This window comes from Dermacentor silvarum, chromosome 2 (assembly GCF_013339745.2).
Source record: "Dermacentor silvarum isolate Dsil-2018 chromosome 2, BIME_Dsil_1.4, whole genome shotgun sequence".
NCBI lineage: Eukaryota > Metazoa > Arthropoda > Arachnida > Ixodida > Ixodidae > Dermacentor > Dermacentor silvarum.
Genome location: NC_051155.1, coordinates 101,796,552 through 101,811,497, shown reverse-complemented (window position 1 = coordinate 101,811,497; position 14,946 = coordinate 101,796,552). Strand labels below are relative to the sequence as shown.

The window sequence follows — 14,946 nt, the reverse complement described above, 5'->3', positions numbered from 1 at the left end:
ATTCCGAACCGGCTGTTGCGAAGTCCGAAGGTCCGAGCGGCCACGAAGCGTCCATGGGTGGTGCCGTGCCAGGTACTCGGAGAAGGAGAGACCCAGAGCCACGTCGAAGAGATGGGAAAAGGGTTTAATATACAAATTCTGGTATATATATATATGGTTTTCATGTCCGACACCTCACAACACTCCAGCTCTACTTTTTATCCCTTCTGTTTCCCTCTTTCACTCGACGAGGGAATACACTTTAGTTCTTTCAGCCAATGACAGTCTCTGATCAGGTGGCCATATCCTGCCCGTGATGTGTCGTCGTTTCCCGCCGGGCTCCGCCTCCAATCTTGCTAGGTCGCCCCCGAACACAGGCAGCGGTTGACACCTTGGGAACCGAACGTTGATGTCGTTCCCCCGGGATTGCCAGACACTGGCCCCTTTCAAGATTCGCCTCTCCATAGCGGTCAGTTCGCGGAACCAGGGAGGGCGGTGGCTGTCTCAAAAGGGCGCCAGTTGGCACGTCGCAGTCGGCGCCGAGCCTCGTCGTGGTTCGGGCGGCGCTGGTAATTCACGGAGCCGCACCAATGGGGCGACGCTGCCGTTTAGCGACGCCTGAGGTAGCCTGGAGACCAACTGCTATAGTCCCTCAGTCCCAGGTGACAATTCTCGGCCGCGAGAAAGGGTCGCCAGGTGGGCGCGTCTGAGTCGGCGCCGACCTCCTTTGTCCCGAAGGACAGCCAGACACAACACGGCTCGCCGCCGAAGCGCAGATTCTCGCTTGGCCGCGCGAAGCGCTTCAAGATAAGCGCCTTCTTCTTCGGGTGTCCGTATCTTCTTTGGTCGTCCCATGTCAAGGCTACATGTACTCGCCACAGAGTTAGAGTTGTGCCGCCGTCGTGGCGGCTCCGAGCTTTATCTCCCCGGTGACGTCACGTCTAAGCTGCGCCTCCACACTTGCCGGGGCGCGACTTTACAATTGCTAGTAGGTACAGCGGGGGTGTGGCACTGCGGGTCACGTGACTTTCGCTTAACACGTGTTGTCATGGCAATCGTGGAGCTCCTAGGTGCCTAGGGACATAATTGCTTAGGGACTTTTGAGGCACTGGTCTCCGCTGAGCGTGGCTCTCTTATTTCCGGGACCAGGCGCAGCGACCATGCCGAGTGCAGCTCCTACGTGCGTAGGGAGCGAATTGTTTAGGGCGCGTTGAATGTCTGGCGGGGTCTGGGCCACGCCGGCTGCGCTTTATTATTGTAGCGTTTGTTGTAGTGGCGGAAATCCGTGCAGTAGTGGTCGTGTGGCATGACGGCTTTTGATCTCGGTGAACTGTGGTGGTGGTGTACACAAGCGGATACTGCTCGCGTTTGTGCCGCGGCGGAAGCCGCGGTGCCGGGCGCCGACGCGAAGCGCCGGTTGTTGGGGTGTCGCGGAGCGCAGCGTAGCAACACCCCAAATAAAAAAAATACTGCTCCAGTCAGGTAGACTGCTCCCTCCCTGATAGTGAGATTATATTTGGATCATAAAAACAGGGATGCGTTTATTTAGGAATGTCATCGTTTCTCTCTCGCAGGCGTTAGCACCCACTTGTTCTCGATGGAAAGGCCACACATACATATATAGTTAGGACTCCCGAAGAGCAGCGTGAACACGATGAACGGCAACGGGAACAGCAATGTCAATATGCACAACGGTGTCGTGCTCAGGCTAGGCCAAACGCATCGCTTCCTGCCCAAAGCAAGCCACGCACAATTAGGACTCCTGAAGAGCGGCACGACTACAATGAGCGACGAAAGAAACAGCAACGTCAATATGCGCAACGGCATCGTGCTCGGGCTCGGCCGGACCCAGTTCAAGGCTGCGTCACATTGGTATATCGCATCAGGTGATGCCACAGCTTCGCTGGCCAACCACCTTCACAGCGTTGATTGGAGCCCACTGTTCTTCATCCACTTTCATTTCCATTTATTTATTGCTTCTTTAATTGAATTAACAACCGCGGATTTCCCCTATGCCGTCCTTGGTGTTATTGTTGGTTTCGTATGACTAATGAAATCGGGCCCCCCGGTTGCCTTATATCTATATATAAAGAGAGAGAGAGAGAGAGAAACTTTAATGAATAAAATGAAATTTTAGGTCCTGTGGTTGGGGCCCCTAGTCCAGGGCTCCACTGGCACGAGCGGTTCGCTGGGCTTGGTCCAGGAAAGCCAGTTGGCTGTCCTGGTCCTCGTCCACAAGCCGCGCCTCCCACTGCCTGTTAAAATCTTGTGTTTTTAGTAGTGTGGAGTTTATATGTTTCGGTCTGTTTGGGCATATCCACGTGATGTGTGGTAACGTTGGCGTGTCCCCGCACCACGGGCATTCGTCAGTGTATCGTGCTTGGTGAATACGGCTAAGTGTATGTAGGTTTGGGTATGTGTGCGTTTGAAGTCGGCGCCAATTCCTCGCCTGTTGACTGTTTAACTTATGGTGAGGGCGTCCATATTGCCTCCGCTCCTGTCTTTGGTGTTCGAGGATGTCGCGCGGTGTAGAAGGAGGCTCGTCACTGGGTCGGTCCGCTGCTCGGATGCTTAGTATGCGAGCTAGCCGGTCCGCCCTTGTGTTGCCCTCCATGCCCTCGTGTGCGGGGCACCAAGTGAGGTTGTGGAATCCGGTAATTTGACTCCCTAGAATTTTTAGTACTAAGTGCGGCGCCGTCCTGGAGAGATACAGGCGGCAGGCGGTTTGTGAGTCCGTGAGTATGGCAGCAGATACGTCCCTATTCTCCGCGTCCCTAATTGCAAGTGCAATCGCTGCGGCTTCTGCTGTGCTGGTAGATTTTGCCCTGACCGATGCAGCTATCACACGATTTTGGTTCGTGGCTACCACCGTATACTTGTCCCTGTCCGTTTGATTCGCGTCTGTGTAGTACACGTCCGGTTGTCCTCTAAATCTCTGGTGCAATGTTCTCGCTCGGGCCTTCCGGCGCCCTGCATGATATCTCGGACTCATATTCTTCGGAATTGGGGACACCATTATGTGCTGCCTGACTTCCTGGGTCATCTGCACTGTCTCTTCTGCACTGAACTGGGGGCGCAGGGCAAAGCCCAGTTTGGTTAATATGGCCCGACCCTGCGTTGATGCGCACAGCCGTTCCTTTTGCGCGATGAAGGTGGCCGTCGCATATTCCTCGAAGGTATTGTGGATTCCTAATTTGTCGAAACGTTCTGTACTGGTATTTTCTGGGAGCCCTAGAGCAGCTTTAAATGCCTGCCGAATGATCACTTCAAGCTGTTTGAGCTCCTGTTTGGTAATGCTTTAGAAGGGGAGTGCATACGTTATCCTACCGATGACAAAGGCGTGTACCAGTCGGATCGTTTCTTCTTCCGAGAAGCCCTCGCGGGTTCGCGTAACCCTACGGATCATCTTGGCTACGTTTTGTGTAGTACCTTTGAGGAGGCGGAGCGTGTGCGCTACTCCGGCCGTTTGTTGGATCCATAATCCCAGGACGCGGAGTTTATCCACCTCTCTTACACGCCCCCCGTCCAAGAAAAGTTCGAAACTCGGACGATTATCTCGTCTCGCGTACTTCGCTCTTATACGAATAAATTCGGAAAGAGAGAGAGACAGAGTTGATTATGCACTTCTTCCTTATCTGTACACTGTCACCAGCCGTATGGCTTTTCTCTTAATCGCCTGTCTGTGTGTGTGATCACCATCATCGTGGGCTACATTGTGTCTTCGCCGAGTCTCTCGTTCCTGAATAAAATTCTGTGCGCGCTACTGCCCCAAATTGTGGTAGCAACGACTATATGGGGTTAATTAACGTGAAAGCATCGGGTAGTTGGTTACTCATGTTGAGGCGGGAACAGCGCTGAAGACATGAACACAGGTGAAGGCACATTGAAACGACACGTTGCACTGTATATCAAGTGGTTTATTGTTGCGTCAAACAAACATTTATATACGCTAGAGCAAGTTGTAAAAGGTATGATATACATGTAAAACATACAAATAGGCAGGGGTTGGTCATCCTTACGCAATTGCGCATGCTCAGGGTAAGTGCATCGTCATAGGTTGGAAGATAAATGTTGACTTTTCTTGCCGATAGCAGAACAGATGGAGTACTGACATTTATCTTCCTGAGTTGTATTGATATCTGAATTGTATTAAGTTCGAAAGTGGTACTTCAGGCATATTGAAAGCTTCTAGAAGGTTGTGAATTATGAGCCAAAGGCAGTATATAGGGTATCGAAGGCATCGACCCGGGGGATTACTGGAGACTGTCGGCTGTGTATAGGCTCTTTGTATCTTCGAAAAAAAAAAAACTTACGTGTGACTTACTTCCCCGCATGTGCAGTGAAGGTGCCACAGATCATGAAGATCATGAAGACACAGAGCGGTGAGGGCATCAGCGTCACCTCGGTGCTCATGGAGCTGATGGGCATGACGGCCACGGCGGCCTACAGCTACGCACAGCGATACCCGTTCAGGTGAGCCGCCATCGCTGCTTGCGAGTGAGAACTGTTCTGCGGCGCTGCGCGTGTGGTGCCGAGGCTCGCACGCAGGCTTGCGCAAAGTATCACGTTCGGTTCCGGTTAAACGGGCAGTTTCGTTCATCTTCAGAGAAAAGAGTCTTTAGGTTGTTCATATAGTTATCATCCTTTACGCAATGCCTGGTTACCGGAGACATAGGCGTGAGCAGCCGCGTTGGTAGAGGCTTCTTGTGGCGCAGAGTTTACTCAGAGTAAATACAGCTATTATTGGAGCGATCAATAGTAATCTGCTTAGCTGCTGGTGTAAAGGGGTCGGCAGCAACGTAATCGTCAACATGCCATTTTCTTTCCATTTGTGTGCTACGGCGACCGCGTTCTAGATACAGCTGCTGTTGTAAAGGCGTCGGCAAAACGATCACTGGGATATAGTGACTATAATTCCCCGTGCCTGGGGCATTCATGCTAGACAGAAATTTTGCAGTTACTCCCGAAGGACGAGAGCGAGCGAAAATATCGCAGAACCCATCTCACAACGACTGTCGATGGTAATGCATTTAGCAATTAAGCAATGTAGCCACATAGTCGAAGGAAGCGTACACTCGTCAAATCGTCAGAACCTATTTTATTAACAGCGAAGCTGTTTAAGCTGGAGGTAGTCCGGTGGTGTGCGCAGAAAACTCCGCCTGGCGATGACGTCAGGGGCGTCGCCTAGCAAAGGAGCGCCACCTCATCACATACTACTACTTCGCCGAGCTGGGGGAGAGAGAGAGCTGAGAGAGACTGAAAGCAGAGTATTGACCCTTTTCGCGGCGATCCCGTGGGCGCTGCCATGTATGATCACGTGGTGACGCGTCCATTGCTTGCCTCAACGGCCTGTTGCCTCCTTGTTTACAATGGAAGTGTATGACGCCGGCGCGGCTTAGAAAACCTCGGTTTTCGGAGATATCGTAGATGGTGACTAGGTGGACGACACGAAGCTTTGATCACAGCTTCAGAGAACATGCAAAATCGATTTCGGAGCTGATTAAGCTATGTCCAAACGGCGCAAGCAGCGTATCTGGTGCTTGTCCTAAAAGCGAGGCTAACTATGTATTTCAAGCTTTCCGATTATGAATTCAGTCAGGATTAGTGTGTTTTGCTCTGTCTTCTTTATTCGGCAAATCTTTTGAAGCAGTGGCTTGTAAGTTTCTGACTCAGTGAAGTTCCTCGGTGAGGCCATTATCTGATTATTTCCTGCCTAATCGCTCGCGGGTGTGCTCAGTTCCTATAGATTTGTTCATGCTGCGCACAAGGCTTGAAACGTAGCTGTTTTGTACATTGGGTACCTTGTAGCAAATATATATTACAGTAATATAAATATTACTCGCTTACTCGTGTGGACCATCGCGGAACATTCAGCTTCGATCATTCGTGCGCCATAGGTGTAGTCCGTCATTTATTGTGCGTACGCAGTGCGCAATATATATTCAAGTGTGCGCCCATTCACTTATTCTTGATACGTCGGCGATAGAGTGGGCGTAAGTTTTCCTGCCATTTGGGAAAGATGTGTATAGATAACGTGCGCGAAACTTACTATGACAGGAAGCGGCGCTACTCCCTTTGTCATTGTTTAACGAGTGGTACTCACTCATGCCGACGTTCTGGGGATGAAGCCCTTTCTTTGAAGGTTAGCGATACAAGGCTGGCGGATGAGAAAAATTTCTGTATCCTCGAGGAAAGCCGTACATCACGAAGTGCCGGTAACACGTTCGGACAGTGGCAGCAGCGGTCCACGAACTTGGCCACACAGATTCATTCTATTCCTTAACATATGCCAGTCACTATTTTTGCAGCCAACTACTGCACACGTCTTCAATACACATGAATGAATCCACATGATTCAATCCAGCATGATTGGAGCTCAGTGTGTTAGTGAAAACTTAGTTGCATTTCCGACAGCTGATTGCACAGAAGCAAGGTAGAAGCGGTAATGGTTTCGTATTCGTGCGCGGTCGCTGAGAAGAGGCATGGCACGCCGCTGTGAGCGCCATCTCGTTTCTCTAAACCAAACTTCTCCGCGAAAAGGGCCAATAGAAATAGCATCGCGCAGCATAGCGGATGCGAGGGGGAGAGGAGGAGCGAGGCAGGTGGTAGTGGGATGCGTGGAACTGCTGCCGACGCCGACTGCGTTTCCCCGCGTTCGCGCCGAACGAGCCCGGTGTCCTTGATTGCAGCCGTTGCCTCTGGCGGCGGCTCGGCAGTTTTCTACGAGAGAACTGGACACTCGTCGCTTCCGAAAGACTAAAGCGAGAGCTAGGGAAACTGAAACCAAGCGTCTTGCCTAACCTCCGCAGCAGCGCCGCTCGCTCCTCCGCCGTAGCTCTGCCTAGCTTCTCCCCAGAGCCGCGCAGGGGCGAAGCTAGGCAATGACGCCACTCCGGAGTATATAGCTCCGCATCGCCGAGGCGCGGCGACACACTTTGCCTCGTGAGTTTGCGCCGAGCACATGGGTCGTCCAAAGAACATTGTCACGCCCGAAGAAGAGGAGGAGCGGCGCCGCGCTGTCACTACTCCGAAGATTTCGCACCAATCCAGAGTTTCCCAAGCACCGCCACCTAAAGCCTAGAAAAGCCAAGCTAATAGAAAAGCCAAGTTAAAGCTAAGAGAGAACCAAGCTAAAGCTTATGAAAAGCAAAGTTAAAGCTAGGGAAGGGCCACCAGCCTCGCTGATTGCTCAGAATTCGCACCACTAGTATGAACCGGCCCCCATTTTTTTATATACTGACGTCAGTATATATGGCATTTGGTTTGGTGAGTGTACGCTTCTTTCTTCTGTGACCTTGCGTGACGATTTTTCGTCAGACCCCTGACGGCAATATGTCAACACGACGTAGTGCCACCGTCGAAACACCTTATTGTATGAGACCGTCTACTGCAGCGTGACTCCTCTCTCGTACTTTTATATGAACCTCTGCACCATCTAGCGGTGCCGCCGCGAAGCCTGTGCGTGGTATTCTCAATGCACGGCGCTAGAGTGCAAGACGAACTCTGAGAAACGCATCAAGCGGCATCCGGGATCCTCTCTCAAGGTTTTTAGATGCGTATGGTCGGGGCTATGTCCCTCTTTCCCTCCATCGTGCGGCGTCCACTTCCGGAAGCCGGCTTCCATTTCCACTTCCGGTTTCGCATCCGTTTCCGGAAGCCAGCTTCCGGCGTTTTGCCCGAATGATCCCCCGGTGCTTCGCTCACTCATCATCATTCACTTCGTCCTCTCATTCTCCTCATCTCCTCTCCTCTCGGCATTCCTCCTCTCCTCTCCTTGTCTCACCTCCTCTCCTCGCACCATCTACCGGGGCGGCCGTAAAATCCGCGCGGGTTCAATTCCGCCAAGCATCGGAGAAATTGAAATGTTTTTTTTTGTCATTGCAGTGCGATCTTGCCCTGTGACAATGACTCAGTTGCCCAAATTGGCGTCAAATTAAGACGTTCATTGAATAACTACGCACACAGTGGCCGGCGTTGGTATCAAAGGGGTTCATTAAATAGCGGTACGTAGGTACACAGTGCCACATACCCAGGGACCAAAGTAGGCGCGGCGCACACGTTGGACTATAGAGGGGTCGGTTTTCGCACCTTCCCTAATGACGGCTATCCACCAGCCCATCTTGCTCGACGAGACGCCGATGCGGTCCATTCTGGGTAACGAGGCCGGCGCGAAATGCAGCATGTCGCATCTCGACGCCGGCTGCAGCCGGGGCACGCCGACGAACGCCGGATACGTCGGCCGCGCCTAGCGCTGTGGCGAGGGTAGCCGGGAGAGGATGGGAACATCGCCGACTGATGACGTCACGTGCGTCGCCTAGCAACGCCTAGCACCAGCTGTGCGAGGCGTTGCTAGGCAATGCGTGGTGACGTCATCGCCAGGCGCAGTTTTCTGCTAACGCTCCACGGCCTAGCCAAAAGCATAAACAGATCCGTTGTTAGAAAATTGAGTAATTCCCACTACCTGTCCTCGCCAGCCTGTGCCTTATTATACCGCATCAAATGCATGTGAACTCAGAGGCATTTGATCCTGTGCCAGTCGTCACTCATCTCACTTGCTGTCAAGCAATAAGCCCAAAATTGAGGGTAGCGCTGAAAAAAAAAAAAAAAAAAAGTTCAGACGTTTAGTGGCTAAGTGTGCTTTACAGGCGACATTTTGCTAGCAGCTCGCACTCGTTACAAAATTCAGCCCCAAATCGTCCAAATATTCTTAGCTTGCACATAAAGAAATGTGAAGAACCGTGTTTTCTCCGGCACAGCCAGCAGTATGTTTGATTTGATTCGAATATTCGTATCCAACCGAATATTCGGACATTCTCGATTATCTATTTGTCGAATCGAATACGAATATTAAAGATATACTATTCGATAATATTCGAATATTCGCACACCCCTAGTGGAGACCCATGTTTGCGGGAAAACGGTTGAAGACATAGATAGACAGTCAGCCCCGGAAAGTGCGTGATGTACCCTGAGAATACTAATCGCAGAACGTTATTGTTGGAAGGTATATGGCCCTTAGTCCAGAGCTCCACTGGCCATGGCAATGTCGCGAGTCCGCCGAACCAGCGTCTGCTGAATCTGCGGGTTTTCGTTTCCTTAGCCTCCCAGCTGTCCAGGGTTGTGATGGGGTTGGTGTAAAGCCGCATTCACACTGGTATGTTTTTTTAATGCGTTAGCATTGTTAGGGTATTTCACGTACTTTCCGAAAGGCTAACTGGCCTTCTATGTATGTTCGTCTCTAACCGTTTTCCCGGTTTGTCTCAAACCGGTAGTCCTTAGTGGAATGGGTCGTGCATCGATCGGGCTGCTGTGCTGACGGAACAGAGTTGGAAACCAACCGTCGGACCACGAAATTGGGTCACTACGTGGCAATGTGTGCCGCTCCCAATGGAACTCTTTGAGCCGACTCAGAGCACTGGGTATGTGCCCCTCGGTCGGTGCCGCTCTTCACTGAACGTCTTTGACAACTTGGGGTAAACCACAGGTATGCGTCACTCGGTCGGTGCCGCGGTCTACAGTGACGAAAAAGAGCCTTTAAATTTATTTGAATCTGGGTGGAGTCGAACTCACGTCACAAGGATTCCTCGAGGACAGAAACCAGACGCTTTATTTAGCAGGCCGCGCCACAACTGCACCGTGTATGTGCCGCTTTTCAATGAACGTCTTTCAAGAGAACGCTCGTGGCGAGCTGCGCCGTGAATGCACTGAGTGTGTGTGCCGCTTTTTAACGAACCTCTTGCCAACTTGAGGTTGCCGAGTATGTTGCACTAGTTGTGCGGCAAGCGAGAGAACGATTCTCAGCGATCGCAGGCACTGGTGTGCCACGCTTTGTCGTCTCGGATACCAAGCGCGGACTTTTCGGCAGTGCTACTAGATGGCGTAGCTTGTCCCAGAAAGAGGCGCGCGAGAGGAGCCTGGTTGCCGCACGACGCGTTTCTCGGCGTTCGCACGCACCGGTGCGCAATCAATTTCTGAGGCTACGCGCAGGCTTCGCGGCTGGTGGCGCTAGACAGCGCCGAGTGTCCTTAGGCTGGCAGAAGAAAGTTTGGTACCGGGAATTTGTATTTTGTGTGTGTGTTGGGGGGGGGGGGGGGGGCGTTTCAGAAAGATACTTAGGACAGTAGGCAAAATAAGAACAAGGACTCGGTGGCGCAACCCACCACCCGTTTCAAAATGGACGCTCCCGGCATTCATCCAGCCAAGCCCGTAAGAGCAGTCCCTCTGCAGTACACGCCTCATGCATACCTCGTTTCGACGGTGGCAATACGTTGAGCCGCTATGCTGAACTTATGCTATGCTGCTACACGCATTACCACCGACATTACTACACGCATTACTTACACGCATTATCACGTCGTGATATAAGTTCTGACGAACTTCGGGAGTCATCGAAAGACGGGTTCTGCCGAATAGAACATGTTCCAAGAGTGCGCAGGGTCGACATGCTGACGCGACGCAGCTCCTGCTGCGTGGCAGAAGAAGCAGAGTCTTGACGGCTATGTTATGCGACTCGCAACGCTCCCGTGATTAAATGCGCCCACCGGATTTGCAGGCGTCGCACCTCAATGGTGAACGAGATGAGAGAAGGGAAACCGCGTCAGCATTTGTGTCTTGAAGTGTACTGCGCGTTCAAGTCGGACCACCGTTCGCAATACGCTCGTGTTTGTACGCACAGCGTTCATGGCAGCAGCGGAATGCGGGATGCTGCCCTGGCTCAGCCGCATAGCCGATAGAGCGTAGCGCGATGGCTCGTCCACTTGGCTTCGTCGTTTTTTTGCGGCCAAACGCACTGCGAGTCTCTCTCGTTTCTGGACAGGAAACCCTCTCAACGCGCGGACGCCGTCGATATCGTGACAGCACGGCGGCGGCGGCGGCACAGATGGCGCGAGCGCGCCTCGATTGTCAATATAATTGCTGTTGCAGTAAATCTTTCCCAACGCGTAGTTGAACAAAGCGTCGCGACATGTCGCTCTCGCTGCAATCCGGTGTTTCATTAACCTAAATGTTAGTTTTAGCTTGCCCGTAAACGGCACTACCGTTTTAAATACAGGGGGACTGGAGCCGCGGCCGGCAGCAGCAACGATAGTTGCTTCATCTTGCGGTGCTTTCTCCAACTACAACGCGTTTGAAGCATTTTTGAATTACGGTGTCTGCTCTCGTCCAATGAAATTTAGAAATGACTGACTTATTGCTAACGATTACATCGCTACCGACGCTTTATAACAGTAATGAAGCAGTATTTCTTGGATAGCTGCAATAACAACTCTGTCTCCTATCGGGTTGAATAGTTTTTAACCCACAAGACGGCGCCACCAACGCGTCTTCTCACGCACACGTGTCTGGTATTCCTCAAATCGTACTACGTTTACGGACAAGCTGATCCTGTTTAATGCGGACAGCTAGGCTATAAATATATTGGCATCAGTTCGCACCAAACTTACTGAGCCCGGTCGAAGCACGCACTTTAAACCTGGTAACTACTATAAAGCTGGGTGTTCTCACATTTTGTAGTTAATCGGTAGCTTAGTCCGTAAATAAGAGCAAGAGCGATGCTCGCGCGTGGCTTTTGTAGCGTGGAAGTTCGGGCTGTTCTTTAGTTAGGTTTGAAGGTAGCATCGGAGTTATGAAAATTTTCAGGGACAATATATTTTTGCCTTCAGAACAAGGGATGTTGTTATGCATCCTGTAACTTGGCATTGCAGTTACCTTGTTTCTGGGTCTTCTGAGTACTGGGTGTCCTTTTTAAAACTAAACAGAATTAAAAAAAATTCGACTGTGCCAGATAACACAATTCTAGTCCTTGAGCTGTATTACTCAAAGAGGCGGACAGCAATGAATCTTTCTTCAGCGATGAATCGAGATGTATTGTTCTCTAATTAACGAATATTACTATTTAAGTTTTAACTAATTGCTTTATGGCATATACGACAATTTACTTATTGTAGCAGATGAGTTCGCAAGGCAGATCGTATCCACTTTGAAAGAATTGTTAGGATGACACTTAGCAGTTTCGATATATTCATTCCCAAGCATGCCATATAACTGGAACGCATTGGCGTTCCAGTTATATTTGTGGTGTAGGGGATAACAGTACTTATTTTTTATATTAATTTAAAGTACTAAGTGAAAACTGTTGACCACAAGTTTGGTAATGCGTTTCTCGAAACCAGTCGCATCCACAGAAACGTTTGCCCTCACCGGCTACAATTCGTAAATAGTAATATGTGCCGTAATGGATAACACTTAATAAAGTTTTGTCAGTCAACTATGCGTTTAGATTTATTCGGGAACTAATGCCCGCCTCCTCGAGCAATCCAGTTCGAGTAGAATTGGGATATCTGCCGCTGCAAATTTTTGTAAAAATTGTAAGCAAACAAACCTGGCACTATTTTATTGACGTAAATTGTAGGCCTCATTTTATTATTATTTAAGTCAAACTACGGTTACTTTAGGGCTGGGAAGGGTACCTTTAAAGGTAGGAAAATGTGCGCGTTTATAAGCTTTACCCTCTTTAAGCAGCTTAGCCGACAATCAATTTCGTCGAATGCTTTCATCCTGTTGTTTCTATACGGCTCTGATACGCCAACTCCTAACATTTTGTCATTGTTCGCAATTTTAACGCGACAGCGTTAAGGACCCCGTGTCGCAGAAAATCCGGCGTCGGGGCCGGCCCCGACGCCGGACGCCGGAAATTCATCCCCAACCACGCAGGTCCTCCGAATATATTTATGAGTATATGTATATGCCACACCTTCTTATATGACCTGCGGTATATGCGGTTATATTGCCACACCGTTCTATTCACTGATGTTGCTCATACCTTGTCTTACATTCTTGACAAAGCTATTCCTCGGAATTTTCACAATGACAATCCACGAAAAATGTCATGAAACAGATCAACCACAGTGCATGTCTTTTATGTTAAATCTTCACAGACTGAAATATTAAAAGAAAGACGATAACCCGGAAAATGATGCAATTTTTTCGACGCGGTTGTGGACGATCTCCGGGATTGGCCCACGCAAGAGGCCGCGTTTCTACCAGAAAGCTCGCCTTCGTGCATATATCGTTCGCCGCCAGTGTTTCCCGGTAACCATTATTGTTGCATAAGCTGCAGTCGCCGGGAAGCTTGTGAAGCAGTCAGGGATCGTCGAACGCTATCGCGTTCCACTCTTAAAAGCCAAGCTTAGGCGTCCTCCAAATTTTGGTTGACGATCTGTACATCGTACGTTCCTGGACAGACCGCGCTCATTCCAGGTGCCTGAATAAAGAAAGTTGTTCAAAATTTGCCGCATAACCAAGGAATAGAAAACGTTGATCAGCTTTGCTTTTAATGGGGTCCTGAACCACTTTTTATCGAAGTCGAGAAATGCATGCGACATTAGAACAGACCATTTCAGAAATACTTCGCAGTAAAAGGTAAAGTGCGTTCAGCAGAAGTATCGACAATCAAAGGTTGCCCCTGATCCCGTTCGCGGTGTTCCTTTCCTTCTTCAATAGGCAGTTTCAGCGGAACGTTTGCCTGCGCCCCGTTCCGCTCAGCTAGTGAGCGAGGGCGCGAGTGCGCATGCGCCATACGCCCAACCGCAAACGCCTGCGCGGACGGGCGCTTCCGTTCCGCTGCAGAGCTCGCCGAGCGGAGCGCCCAAGTGCGGCGGGCGACGGACGAGAACAAAAATGGCTGCCGCCACTGCAGCAGGTCTGCTGATCTGCTCGGGAGACGCTTTGGATGTTTGACAGAGTGCCTAAGAAAACGAGATGAGGGTAAAAAACTCTGGCGGTTGTGAATACGACGATTTGTTGACGGGTACACAAGTGGCACGTCGAGCGCCTTCGACTCGGCGCGCCCTCGCAGAGCTCTTCGTGTGACAATGCACCCGCGTTGAGAAGTAAAATTGTAAAAAAAGTCGCAGTTTCGCCCGAAAGGCGAAGCATCAATTGCGATAGCAAATTAGTAGAGAGCTATACGGAGTAAGCATTGTACTTTTATCGGCTGCATAAACTTGGACACATTCGCTTACTAATTGAATTAACAAGCACGGTGTCTAAAACTCTCTAGTACCTTGCCTCTAGGCTACAGCGGAGCGGGGTGGTGCCCACAACGCCCCGCCTATACTGAACGTCACCGTGGCGCGCAATTCAAATTTGATTTTGGATGTTCATGTAGACGCGACTGCTTCCGATTTTGCACCTACGGCGCTCCAAACTCTGAGGCTATCCTCAGATTACGGTTGAGTTCACGGTGTCTCATCCCTTTGCTGTGCCACAGTGTAAGCTACGCGCGGGCTATTCTCGCACCGAGTAGCACGAGTAGCACACTTCCTTTCGGTCTTATCCCTACGACAGTCACACAGTTTCCGAGGGTCAAAGTCATGCTGGCTCGTGCGAGTACGTGGGCAGCGCGCACATCGGCTAATCGGTGGATGCTGCACTCCCGACTCGCGTTGAAAGAATTCCTAACGTAACAAGCTTTGACCATGATAGCGACCCACGTCGAGGGTGCGCAACTCGGGCCGTGAGTCACGTCACCCGCAGATACCAATTAGCGCACGCTGTTGTTCTCACCGAGCCGTAGCGAGCTCGGCGAGCGCGCTCGTCGGGGCTCCCCGCGGAGGCCGCGGTATCTACGCTACGCTTAAGACGCAGCTACATGCAACTGTAGTGACTAACGATGTGTATGCAGGGCTAGAAGTGCGCGCTCGCGCTCGTGTGCTCATGTCTGGCGGTGCAGACCAGCTTTGTCCTGCACCAGCTTGACCGACGGACAGTAGCGACGTTCAAATTGTGCATTTTGTCCAATAGCTCAATACGAACCGAAGTCTGTCAAGGCGTCTAGCCAGGAGCGGCCAGGAGCGGCCAGGAGATAGCGCGCGCGCTGGCCAGCGTACGTGTGTTCTAACCTTGGATTTCGTGTGGTTCGATGCTAGATGAGTGTTCAAAACTAGTAAGTCGAATTCCGTTTATTCG

General features: G+C 50.8%; 1 protein-coding gene across 1 annotated transcript in view; it reads left to right on the top strand.

The window, feature by feature from the left end:
• Window positions 1-14,946, top strand: part of LOC119441645 (mannose-P-dolichol utilization defect 1 protein) — an 88,301-nt gene that overhangs the window by 33,924 nt on the left and 39,431 nt on the right. The window contains exon 3 of the mRNA XM_037706247.2: window positions 4,320-4,452. Coding sequence (XP_037562175.1) covers window positions 4,320-4,452 — 133 coding nt within the window. The remainder of the gene's footprint in view (window positions 1-4,319; window positions 4,453-14,946) is intronic.